The sequence below is a fragment of the Podarcis liolepis genome (genome assembly GCF_965112155.1).
Source record: "Podarcis liolepis genome assembly, chromosome: 1".
In the NCBI taxonomy this organism is placed as follows: domain Eukaryota; kingdom Metazoa; phylum Chordata; class Lepidosauria; order Squamata; family Lacertidae; genus Podarcis; species Podarcis liolepis.
In genome coordinates this window covers 80,889,025-80,901,437 of record NC_139554.1, presented here as the reverse complement: position 1 = coordinate 80,901,437, position 12,413 = coordinate 80,889,025, and the positions used below count along the sequence as shown (strand labels likewise).

General features: G+C 45.5%; 1 protein-coding gene across 2 annotated transcripts; it reads right to left on the bottom strand.

The window, feature by feature from the left end:
* Nucleotides 1-230: 230 nt before the first annotated feature.
* VPS37C (VPS37C subunit of ESCRT-I) lies at nt 231-9,534 on the bottom strand. Of its 2 annotated transcripts, none has more exons than XM_083498306.1 (6): nt 9,289-9,534; nt 7,343-7,417; nt 4,168-4,284; nt 3,900-4,071; nt 3,237-3,319; nt 231-2,544 (listed from the first exon to the last, which is right to left on the bottom strand). In XM_083498306.1, the coding sequence occupies exons 3-6, from the start codon at nt 4,261-4,263 to the stop codon at nt 1,795-1,797; spliced, it is 1,101 nt and encodes a 366-aa protein (XP_083354432.1). In that variant the 5' UTR covers nt 4,264-4,284; nt 7,343-7,417; nt 9,289-9,534; the 3' UTR covers nt 231-1,794. The 2 variants fall into 2 exon arrangements, with proteins under 2 accessions (XP_083354432.1, XP_083354433.1); XM_083498307.1 differs by lacking the exon at nt 9,289-9,534 and adding an exon at nt 8,975-9,200.
* Between the last annotated feature and the right edge of the window lie 2,879 nt (nt 9,535-12,413).

The following is a 12,413-nucleotide window of genomic DNA, read 5'->3' as shown; positions in this document are numbered from 1 at the left end:
TGGAGCAAAGAAGGTATATCACCTCTGATCTAGTGTTAGGTTAGAGTCTAACCAAGTATAGATGATAAACCTAATAGATCAAAGTTGGGGAACTGAGAGTTAAAAGTCAGTGCCTTCCATATGAGAGGTTAATTACAGTATACAGAAACAGAACAACACTAAATGCATCAATAAGGAAAGGGCAAATGGATGGTAGAAATTGCAGTGGACAAGATAGAGGAAACATGGTGTTGAAGGATGTTGAGAAGGGCAAAGTTTATTAGTCCATGGGGAAGAAAGATGCACAAATGGATCTCTTAAGTAGGGCACAGACACAAGGAACAGTCAGATACGACAAGGAAACATATGGCTCTGTGAGATGAAAGGTGAAAGGCCTTATTGAAACAAACTAGAAGTCAAAGGGAAGATGTTTAGCAAGCAAAAAAGAAGCATCAATATCAGATATCAATCACCACAACTCCATTTCCAAAAGTCATAATCATAAGCTTCTGTGCAATTCATCCAAGTTTTATTACCATAATTAATCACAGATATGGAACTGCTTCCATCAAATTCCAGGCGCGTTCTACCGGGTCAAATCTATTAGTAGTCTATTTTTAAAAAATAAATTACGGGCAAGCAAAAATATAAAGTGCTTAGCAAAGCTATTTTGATCAACATTAGAGCCCCTCAGTTTCCTCAGTTGGGAGCCAGTGTTTCTTCTTGTCAACTGAAGTGGGACAACAAACAAAGGAGGGAGAGGCTTTCATTATCAAAGTCCTCTCTTACACCAAGAGGTTACTGAAGAAACAGGGCAGCCACAGAGGCCTACATGCTTCAGTGAAGCAAACTACAATCAACAATGGAAAGAGGAACAATAGCATTTTGTCCATTATTCCCATGTATAAAAAATGCAGAGCAATTTGACATTCTATAAAAGTCAAGCTTGCTGTCTTATTGTTCAGCGAACCGTTCCAAGATCCTCTAGCTCACACCTTCCACATACTAATTATTAGTACAACTAATACATCCACTGTTTACCCTCAGAAGGGAGGATAAAGACAAATAAGCCATGATGAAAACACACTGGAGGAAAGGAACATGCAAATTAGCTAACCTCTATGGGAACGGCCACCACAGACCGACTGATGGACATTTGACTGCAGCTGAGGTTAGGTGAGGGAGCTTTTCATTCTCCATTTGTGTTAGTTGGGCTGTGCTTTCTATCTACTGTCTAGTACATAGTAAATTTTCTTGGTGCCAGGAGAAATCATACATTCATTCATTCCTCTTCTGGAAAACATGCTCTTCTCATCAGAAATGGATTTCTCCATCATGAGTTTTGTGGAAATTATAAAGTGAGCAGAATTCATTTTATTTATGTATTATAGATACTCTAATGTAGTAAAGTAGAAAACAACACACACAGTCATGAGCACACCAACACACGCACAGGACCAGATCCAAGCTGCAGCCAGTAAGCGGCTTACTTGGAACAATGCCAGTATACGTCAGCTAAGTGTCTGGGCCTAGATTTGTATTTTATACTATGGCTTGGACGGACTGCTTAGTCAGTACAGCTGGCCACTGAAGGCTGCCAAGTCATTGCCTGCTGATACTCAGGAAATGGAACCATCCCACACAGCCGATCCTTTCCAACTCGTACAGCATCAAACCACACACGCCATCAATATAATGCTTACGGAAGTATGTCTCTCAAGAGCTTGCACCCAAGTTTTCATCTTGGGCTTCAGTAGCTAGCAAAAATCAATTCATCAGGCTGCTATGAAAAAGAATACTGTCTGGGAACGGGGACTAGTATCCTGGCCAAGAAGGGCCCTGAGGGGGCAGGGGCGGTGGTGGTGGATACCCAAACGGTGGGCTTGGACCTGTGGGATATGGAGGCTGGGAAGGGATGGGGTAGCTAGGCACTGGAGGCTGGGTAGGATAAGGGCACTGGGGCCTTCCCGCTGGTGGAAAAAATGGAGACTGTGGGTATCCTGGTCCTGTAGATGGAGCCCTAACGGGGGGCTGAGGGTATCCTGGTCCAGAAGGGGGTGCTCTGGAGGGAGACCAAGAGTACCCAGAGGATGCAGATGGGTCTCCTACCTGAGGCTGGGGTAATGAACTGCTAGAAGAGACAGGTGGGTACCCAGGACCCGAAGGCGATCTATTCGGAAACGGGGGTTGGCTACTTGGCTGAGAGGAGGAGACATGTCCCACCATAACAGGTGCTCCTGCAAAAGGAGCTGGCTGGAGAGCTCCGTGAGCTGAAGGGCCGGTGGGCATGCAAGGGGATAGACTGTAAGGTAACGGATAGGGTAGTCCCCCAGCCAGGCTATTCTGCGGCTGCTGGTTTGCAGGCCCAGAAGGCATCGTGGAAGGATGCTGGTGGTTGAACGCAGAGCTTCTGGCTGGCTCTTGGGAAGACTGAGACTTCCTCAACACTTCCTGAAGCTTCTCCACTTTCACCCGCCGTAGATGGGACAATTTCCTCATGGAGGAAAACTGCTCCAGGAATGTCTCCAGAGGCACTTCGCCCTCCAGGAACTTTTCAGCCATCATCTGCAATGTAAAAAGACAATTAAACCAGGGCTTTCATTTGCAGTAAGGAACAAGGTTCTCTGCTGCGTTCTTCATCACAGCATGCACATTCCATCTCCCAATGACTACTCCCAGTGAAAAAGACTGGGCAGGGGGTGGGGGTGGCGAGAGAAACTGGATCCTCTCAGGCAACTTGTCCATTGCTCTAGAACAACGGTGACCAAGTTCCCACAAGTCCACATATGAAATAGTGCCCCTCAAGTGCATCTGCAGCCCTCAGTTCCTTGGCACAGTTTTGCATCTAGTCTACCATCCTGGGAAGCAGGAAAGTAAAATACAGAGAGAGAGCCAAACACAAGGGTAGGCCGGACACTAAGCCACAGTCAGGTTCCTTGGCTCTTTTGCCACCGCACTGGAGTGCCATAAACTCTTGACGCTTGCGTGGTTTATGGGGCCCATGCTGCTGACTGGCCACCCACTCTAGCAAACAAAACAAGCTCATTAAAACAAAACACATGAACTACATTATGAGATGATTCTCATGCTGGCTTGAATTTAGGATGTGAGAAAGGAGAGGTGACACAGTCCTGGCTGACAGTCTGGGTGTCTGAGGGTCAGCCTGGAGAGAGGTGAGCTCAGAATAGATCACCAGTATTAACAAACAGTATCAGACATGAGTCTTGTTTCCTCCTGAGTTTAAATCATAGGCTAACCTCAGATTCTTCTTCAATTTTCTGCCCTTCTACCTCCAGAAGATTTAACAGGGTGCCAGGCTGCATCGCTGCTGAGAATTTCTCTGGGATAGGGAAAGAATAAAGAAGGGTGATTAAAAGTGCCATGCAAAACAAGCACGTCTCCTTCCCTCCATCTCAGTGACAATGTCAGTTCCTGACTCTGCACAAGCAGATATACATGAAGAGTGCCACCTCTGAAAGCACAGCTCCCATTGCTTTCAGAGGTGCCACCACACAACTATCCAGCCACAACGGAGAGGAAGGTTGGGGAGATCAAGAAGAACAGAGGTCTCTGTTGCCTATACACAAGCACAGAGCTTTCTATGGTTATCCAGGCACAAATAGCATTGAAACTATGGTGCACACCATCAGTCTGTTCAGGCAGCTAGAAGGCTCAGAAAAGAGGGAACCAAAATATTTTCTCATAAATGACCCTCCCTCCTTGATGACCATCCACATTTGCAATGGGAGAGGTGTCAAGAAACAGGAGCCATTTCCAGATCAGGAGTGGCTAACCCTAGGGTTCGCCTCCACACATCCCAACACAGAAGAGGAATCACAAGAAGTAAATCTGGTTATGGAGGCGGGGGGGGGGGAGCCTACTGATGCCCCATCCTGGACTGAGGAGATCTGAAACGTTACCCAGTTTTGCCTTTTGCTCCTGGCATTGCTCGACCAGCTTCTGCAGTTCTTGATATTTGTCTGAGAGGTTTGCACGTCCTGTTTCGAGGGGTTCCTGAAACTTCAGGTTCCGCTCTGCCAGACTGCGATTTGTGGCCAAAGCCATCTCCCTTTCCAACTGGACATCCTGAACCTGATAAAGACAGGCCATTGTTAGGGAAAGGTGGCTCCCCTTAAGCCCCCCCCCATTCCAGTCCAATCCTTCTGATGCATTCTAATGTATTCTAACCTCATTAGACTCCAGTGCCAAGCGTTCAATCTCCTCCGAATTGTCCTGCAGCTCCTTCAGCTCATCCACAGTCTTGTCTCTGAATGCCATCATCATTTAGGAGGCTCATTAATACCTCTGAGTCAAAAGAGAAAGCACAAGTGATTAGCAGGTTTTATATCCCATGCTAGGCATTCCAATCCTTTCATGTGTTGGTAATAAACGTCTTTACCACCCATGTACTGTTTATATGACTGCAGGGTGACTCTATCATTTTCATTGTTAGTTTATAGAAGCTGTGTTTCCACATAAGGCAAAACCAATGCACAGTGGCACACCATGATCATACTCATTCCTCCCTCCCTCATTTTGGCAAGTTGGATTTAAGAGTATACCTGCCACATGTGAATGTTAGCCCAATAATGCATGATATTTTTCTTCCAGATTTAGTAGGGAAGGGAAGTCCCAATGCATGTTGCACTTTCTGCATGCACGTGCCAGTTAAGACATTGTCATTTTGTACATAGTATGTTCCTTTGCACAATAACCCTGTGTTTAAACTCTGTAATCCATCCTCATCCTGCTAATCCCCACCCCACAGTTTGAAGTAGCAGGGTCTGCATGGAAATCTGCAACGTCCCGGCATCACTTTAGGTGTCAGATACACTCAGGCAGCCCAATAACTGAAAAGTTCTATGTGTGAAACCATGCAAAATTAGGAAACAGCAAGCATAAGAAACCACCCGATTCAGAAGCATGCTGCCTTACCCAGTATCAAGAAAAACAGTGTGTGTGTGTGTGTGTGTGTGTGTGTGTGTGTGTGTGTGTACACATGAACTATTTGTATATACAATATCATTTGTATCTGAGAAACTCACAACAGTCCTGTAGCTCACTCTCCCTTTGTTTGAATATCTGGTCTAAAAACAGCTCGCCTTTGTTTTGGAACAATGAGGCAAGCTCTCTCTCCATACTTCCTGCTCATTTAGCAACAGTCAGTGCACAATTGTTGGCACGAGGCCTGATTCAGATACTGCTCTTGTCTGCTTAAAAGTATTTATTTGATTCTGCTTATGAATCAAATCACTTCCCATAAAATATCTCAAAGTGATTTCACAGTAAAAAACATCAACAACAAAACCAAGATTGTATCTCAAGACAACTTGCATATCTAAAAACAATTTCACATCCAGCACAGATACAGAGTTGGATGAAGCTGGTCAAAAAAGAAAAGGTCTTCAGAAGGCACCACAAAGACAATTGTCTTATATTTAACAGAAGTGAGCTCCAAAGGGCAGCTCTTGCCACACTAAAGGTCCAATTCTTATATTAAAGGGAATGGACTTGCTGCTGAGATAACATCTGGAGGAGGCTCTCTCCTGTGGAGCACAGAAGCCAACTGGGTACATAAGGGGTATACAAAAACAATCTCTTCTGAAAATGAGGATTTAAAATCACCCCCTGTTAAGTAAGGCCAAATCAGCAACCAACTCAGGATTGCAATGGAAGCAAATTAAGTGGAGGCACAACACTCAATACAAGGGCAGGGAATAAAGCAATTATCATCTCAAATACTTTACACAGAATTACTTCATATTACAGTGGTACCTCGGGTTAAGAACTGAATTCGTTCTGGAGGTCCATTCTTAACCTGAAACTGTTCTTAACCTGAGGTACCACTTTCGCTAATGGGTCCTCCCGCTGCTGCTGCGCCGCAGGAGCACGATTTCTGTTCTCATTCTGAAGCAAAGTTCTTAACCCGAGGTACTATTTCTGGGTTAGTGGAGTCTGTAACCTGAAGCGTCTGTAACCCGAGGTACCACTGCATCTTGTTGTTGTTAATTTGATTTATTAGTCACTCAACGCAAAAAAACTCTCTAGGCAGCTGAATTCATCTAACAGCCCCGTAGAAGGAAGCCCCGACACAAGGACTTCTGGCTTACTTCCACAGTCTGCCCCAGTTGGGAGAACTCCAAAACAGTGAGCAAGGGGAGGATTGTTCCATTTAGTAAACTGCAATGTTTGCGCAGATGGTACAGCTGGATGAGAGTGATGTTGAATTCCACCCAATCAACCTATAGTCACTCCACACTGCCAAATTAAGAGTGAAATTAATAAATTATTTTAACTCATTCCAAGTTTCTCAACAGTTCCTAGCTACCAGTGTCTGTTAATATCAAAGGATCTGGTGGTTCTTTTTCCTTCCTCAGTTAAGTGAGTGAGTCCACCTTACTCTTTGTTTTTTGTTCTGATCAGAGGTGGGAACAACTTTTTCCATTTCCTTTCTTTACTCGGTGTTTTCCAAGGGAAAGCATAATCTGTGTCTGAGTAATGCTATCTCAGCATCTCTAGCAGTCATGTTGGGGCTTCATCATCTGCTGACTGCCAAGTGGTGCTTTTCTCATCATCTTGTCAGCCAAGATGTATTACAAAGATTACTCAGTCACACTGCCAGAGTTTCCCATTGCATGTGCCTCTTGTGGCTGATTCTAGGATTAACCAAACTCAGTAGTCCTATGGGTCCAGATTAACACCTGACTTTTCAACAGTTTATCAGATCCTTCAAACATAGTTTCTCCCCCTTGCTGTCCCACCACATCTACTCTCATTAAAGACAAGGGATGGAATTCAACATCACACTTTGATGGAATGCCCTGTCAGTGCAAGTGCTGCAGCAATGCCCCGCCCATCTGGCTCAGCTGCCCCAGCCACTCTGGGCAGCTTCCAACACATATAAACACACTTTTTGGGATGGAATGGGGGTGAGGCATGATGGCAGTGAGGACGCAGCGGTGCCCACCGGCAGAACCCATCTGGCGCTTCCACCCATGCACCAGCAACAAAACATTACCCCTCTTTTCCCACTGTCACATAATAGTTTGGTCCTTATTTTCCAAATATTCTGTTCAACACAAGGGGTGGCATCCAATGCTGGGTCCAACAACACAACATATTCCTGTGAGCACAATGAAGCTTCTTCTCCTATCCCCTCCGCCTCCCCACATCCCAAATCAGCTTTGGAAAGTTGTGGAGACCACAGGGGGAGGAGAGAAAATGGATGCCATGCTGCACCAGTTGAATTTCGCCAAGAGCACTGGATACTAAGACTGGATAGTTTTAGCCTTTTCTAAACCAAAATTTGCACACAGCAGGTGGAACAAACAACAAACTGGCAAGGATCATAAGCTGTTACTACCTGGTAGTAGCTCTTCTACCTCTTGTTGAAGCAAAACATTTCACAGGTTTGACTCTGAGGATCCTGCATCAGTATCTGCAAGAGAATTTAAGTCAACCTTGTTAGCCTACCTGCCTCCAAAACCGAATGAATTAAGCACTTCTGTGGGAGGGAAAGCAATTTTCGTTTCAAGATTAGTGCCACAATTTGAGCAGCTGAGGGCACTAGACATATTCAATTTTTACATCTACACCTAAGATGCTATTGAGTGTACACCCTCTTGAGCATACACTCGGTAGCAGATCATTTCCCCCTCTTTGTAATGTATGAAACTGCCTGTAAAATGTGTAATGTGCTTAATGACACAGGTGAGCACTCTTATTTAGCAAGTCTCTTAGTGAACTCTGGGGGCCAGCCAGGAAGCATTTGTTAGTTAGCAGACTGGGCCAAATAAATACTCCACATCTTTCCAGGGTATCTTTGTACTTGTTTATACGGTTTATCCCATGTATGCCAGTTCTTGAAAGGGGTGCACATATGCAGGCAAGACTCAATTACATCAGCATAATTGAAACTGTGCTTTGCACATGTCTTTACAGGCCATCCATGTGGGTTGTCACAGCTACAAAGATGTTCTCTGCAAGTGGCAAAAACAGAGAACATTCCAGTTAGTCCAGAATGTGAATAAGCATTAGCATGAATCCTTGCTGTGTGCCAATACTGGACACAAATATAACTATCAGCAAGAAAACCTAAAAAGCACTAACAAAGTTGCTGGAATCATTTCTATGTTGCATTCAGGAGTGGGAAGACAATAGATGGTCAGTTGTCAATGACAGGTGAGGCAGCATGAGATTTGCAAGGAAAATACTAGCTATAGAGGAAGTTGATGTTTGTTCACTGGAAAGCCAGTAGGAAACGTATACCTGGGGGTAAGGTAAGAGGTAAAGATACCCCTGCCCGTACGGGCCAGTCATGACCGACTCTGGGGTTGCGCGCCCATCTCGCTTAAGAGGCCGGGGGCCAGCGCTGTCCGGAGACACTTCCGGGTCACGTGGCCCAGCGTGACGAAGCTGCTCTGGCGAGCCGGCACCAGCGCAGCACACGGAAATGCCATTTACCTTCCCGCTAGAAAGCGGTACCTATTTATCTACTTGCACTTAATGGTGCTTTCGAACTGCTAGGTGGGCAGGAGCTGGGACCGAGCAACGGGAGCTCACCCCGCCGCGGGGATTCGAACCGCCAACCATGCGATCGGCAAGTCCTAGGTGCTGAGGTTTTACCCACCTGCGTCCCTGGGGGTAAGGTAACCGATAAGCAAAAAGTTCAAAAGTAAAAGATAACTTATTATTTATTCAATTTATACACATGCATTTCTGGTACCACAGTTAACTTTCCCCTTCTTTAAACACAACCTCAGAGGCAGCCAAAAGGGGGTGGGGGGAAGGTTACACAATCATTCAATCAGATTTGCTACATGAAAATGAGCAGCGTCCCTTTCCCTTTTAAGCTGAGCCAGAGATTCACACTAGGATCTGATTTCAGTGCCTTGAGTATCCCGCCCCCCAAAGAAGTTACAAAGTGTTGCTGTAAAGAAAGGACACATCTTTGAGCATAAAGGAAGCTGCCCCTAGCCAAACCATCCCATAATACCTAAGAGGAGGAGGAGGAGAGTCTCCTCTCAGGGAAGGCGTGGTTCCCAGAAGAGCACAAGACCCAGTTCCCTCTCTTGCCATTTCAGAAGCCAAGCGATTACCACCCTCCATCGCTCAGATCCACGGGGCGGGAAGTGGGATCCTGCCCACCGGGAGCAGGTGGCGGGGAAGGTGCCGCCCGCACAGAGGACTCCTCTCTCACACCTACACACCCTCCACTCGAATGAAGCGAGAGGACGCAGCTCGACTCTTCTCGCGAGACGGCGCGAGGAAGGGTTAACTGATAAAATTCCCGTAAGGGTCGCGATTTACCTGCGATGATCCGGAGGGAGAGGGGGGGAGTGAAAAGCGGAACAGAAGAGGGAATCCCTAGCCGCCGAAGTACTTCCGGCTTCCGGTGGAGATCCGGAAACTGTGTGCGCTCATTCTACTCCGAACCAAGAAGGGAGGGATTAACTCAAAGCTCATTCCCCCCCCTCCCTAAAGGAGGGGAGGTGGTATGTTCCGCAGGCAGAACCAATGAGAACGGCGTACGGCACCTCCGCCGCGGCCATTTTGTCGGCTGGGGGAAGCCGCGCGGCGGGCTGGGGCGTCCGTCGCGGGGCGAGAGTGGGCGGAGTTTCCTCGCCCTCGCACCTCCCGAGGGGTCAAGGAAAGGGCGGGTCATACGTGGCGGGGGGTGGGGTCGTGGCGTAAAGTCTCCTCCCCCGGCCGCGTGGCAGGGAGTTGCGACGGATATTTCCATAGGCTCTCTTGGGGAGGCTCTGCTACCTAAGCTGAAACCTGTTCGGGCATAGCTTTATATTACTCTTCTATTTTATTTTAAAGCTAGTTTTTAAAAGCATGGTGGTGCAGTGGGAGCATCGCGCTGCAGAAATCCATATAGGATCCCTTCGTGCATTATTTAGTTTCTCTCCATGCGGGCACCCATAAAACACCTAAGGAGGCATCTTGCAATACTGGAAACTCAACAGTCTATTAAATGCAAATCTTCTGCACACCTGTTGGCTTGGTTCATTATTTCTACAACTTAGGTGTGGTCCTCTTGGTTTGGTTTGTTTTTGAACTGATTCTTCTTTCAGATAACTAGAAATAAACGCTTGCTTTCTTTACATACCATCACTTTATTTCAAGTAGATGTCCTGCTCAGATGTGGTCCATGGGGCATCAGGAGCTGTCCACCTAACAGTCTCCAGTTCCCTTCTGTCAAGACAAGCATCAGCCAAGAAAAGGTCCAGCCAGCCAAGTGCCAGCCCCAGCTCTAAATAAATTAGTACAGCAGCCCTGAAGGCGAAAGAAGCCCTAAGCTGAGACAACAGCAATGGACACAAAAGTTGTGTAGAAACTCCCATTTACTCTGCACCCAGTGAGCTTGGGAAGAACATTGCCACAAGCCATGTTGATCCTACTGTTTCTGAGGAAACTCTGTTTTGATGTGTTTCCCTCAAACCAGATTTGATATGAATTTAGAAAACAATGACTTGGCTGAGTTATAAACCCATAAGCCATGGGGAGTTGTGTCCAACAAATTTCTACTCCAAGTAGATCCACTAAATTTATTGGACGCAAGCTAATAGTGTCAGTTGATTTCAGTTTTGTTGGGGGTTTTCTGCACAGCAAAAACAAATTACCTTTAGTTTATATTGCATAAAAGAAAAATTTCTATGACTTTCCAGCACAACAGTATTAAAAACAAGCTGGTACTTGGGACAAGTGTCCAGTCTTTTTTATTTTTAAAATCACCAGCTATTAAAATAAGACTTCCCCTAAGAGGCTTTTACACATATATCTACTAGCTTTATAAGATAAAAATACTAATGTGAATGGCTTCTTCCACCATTTGGTATTTCAGCTGTAAAAGACAAATAACAAAATGCTTATTAACCTGCCCAGCTGCTTCTTAATACTTCTTCTAGAGCTATGCCAGTGCTAAGAGACAGGTGAGGTGGGAAAATGCATTATGATAATCCTCCATGTCCACGAAAAATTATATAGTTGTTTAGCTCTTTGACATCTGGCAGGAGAGCATTCGACAGGCCAGGTTCGACTACCGAATGCCGCATCAAAAAAAGGTCTGTCGCTGGGAGTCACCCACTTAACCTATGAATTTGAGCACGGCCACTGATGATCTCCATACATGGGCAGGTTTGTGCTAGAGAAGGTCATAGGCATCTGAGCATGGTAAGAAAGCAAATAATTGTTTCATGGCAGAACACAGTTCATGCAAACACATACCCCATATAGAGAATATCTAGGGAGCTGATTTAGGAGATTGATTCAAATTGCATATGATTGTGACAGGCCCATTTATTTAAACCCAAATTAGTGAGCTCATACAAAGTGGAGGGGGTGGAGCTCATTTTTCTTCAAAGAAACGGGGAGCACATGAGTGGGGGGAGCAGAACCCACCCCCTCCCACAGCTTACCTTCCTGAAGTTCCATTTCCCCCAGAAATGGAAGTGAGCCAAGGAAAGTGGCTTGGGGGGCAGGATCTGCTCTGTCAGTACAGCTAGTTCACAAAGTATGTGCAGCAGAATGCTGCAGCCCATCCTGGTCATCTGCTGTCAGTCTGCCAACCTGATATTGACTAGCATGGGCTATGCAGTCCACATAGCCAACTTTTCAAAGTGTGTATGGAGCTGGTTCTGGGTTTCCTGCCTTTTGCATGGTGCTGGATACAGTATTTTGCACTGGAAGAAGTGACCCCCTAGATATTCATACCAGTAACAGTGTTTCCATGTGGCTCAAATGACCTGCTGTAGTTAGCACTTAGCTGGCAACACTTTCCATTAACCACTGTTAAGATATTGGGACAAACATCCAGGAGCTGTTGGGGAACCACCTTGCACCACCTGTGATAACAAAGCAAGAATGCTAACAGACATTTCTACAGTAGCCAAAAATTATTCAAGTCCTTGGGTCATGTAAAGCAAAAGATTTAAGGAACTCAAATCCATTTAGTTTATCAAAAACAGAGAAAAGGTTCAGAAGTCACTTGATTATAGCCATATGCCTTCAGTGGAAAAATACTGGGTACTAAAAAGTGCTGCTCTCTAATCAAGAGGGAAAGGAGTGTCAATAACCAATGACTAGCTTCCAAATTCCAATAGGAAAGAAAATGCATGTTTTTTAACCATCGGTGAACACTGCTAATTTAATGGTGGGCACTTTATCACTGGCAGTCTTCAAACAAAGCAAGAAACTTTATTTCCAAGTGACACAATTTGATGAAGCTCAATGTGGTATTCATTTACTTATCTTACTGGTGAAATCAAATTAAAGCATTCCCAGTAAAGAATTTAATTTAGACTGAGCTACCTTCAGGGACTCTTTCATTCTATGATTCTGGAGTTTGGCCAGGAAAGGAACCGGAATAACTGCTGAAGATTACCTTAGGAGTTCTGGCAAGTATCTCCTTTGTTAGGTGGCAGGTGATG

Bases quoted from the DNA above. Each gene is read 5' to 3' on its own strand.
- VPS37C (XM_083498306.1), bottom strand. From the start codon at position 4,263: ATGATGATGGCATTCAGAGACAAGACTGTGGATGAGCTGAAGGAGCTG. The intron at 4,072-4,167 runs GTTAGAATACAT...TGTCTTTATCAG, and splicing joins TGGCACTGGAGTCTAATGAG to GTTCAGGATGTCCAGTTGGA. The intron at 3,320-3,899 runs GTAACGTTTCAG...TCCCTATCCCAG, and splicing joins GGAGCAAAAGGCAAAACTGG to AGAAATTCTCAGCAGCGATG.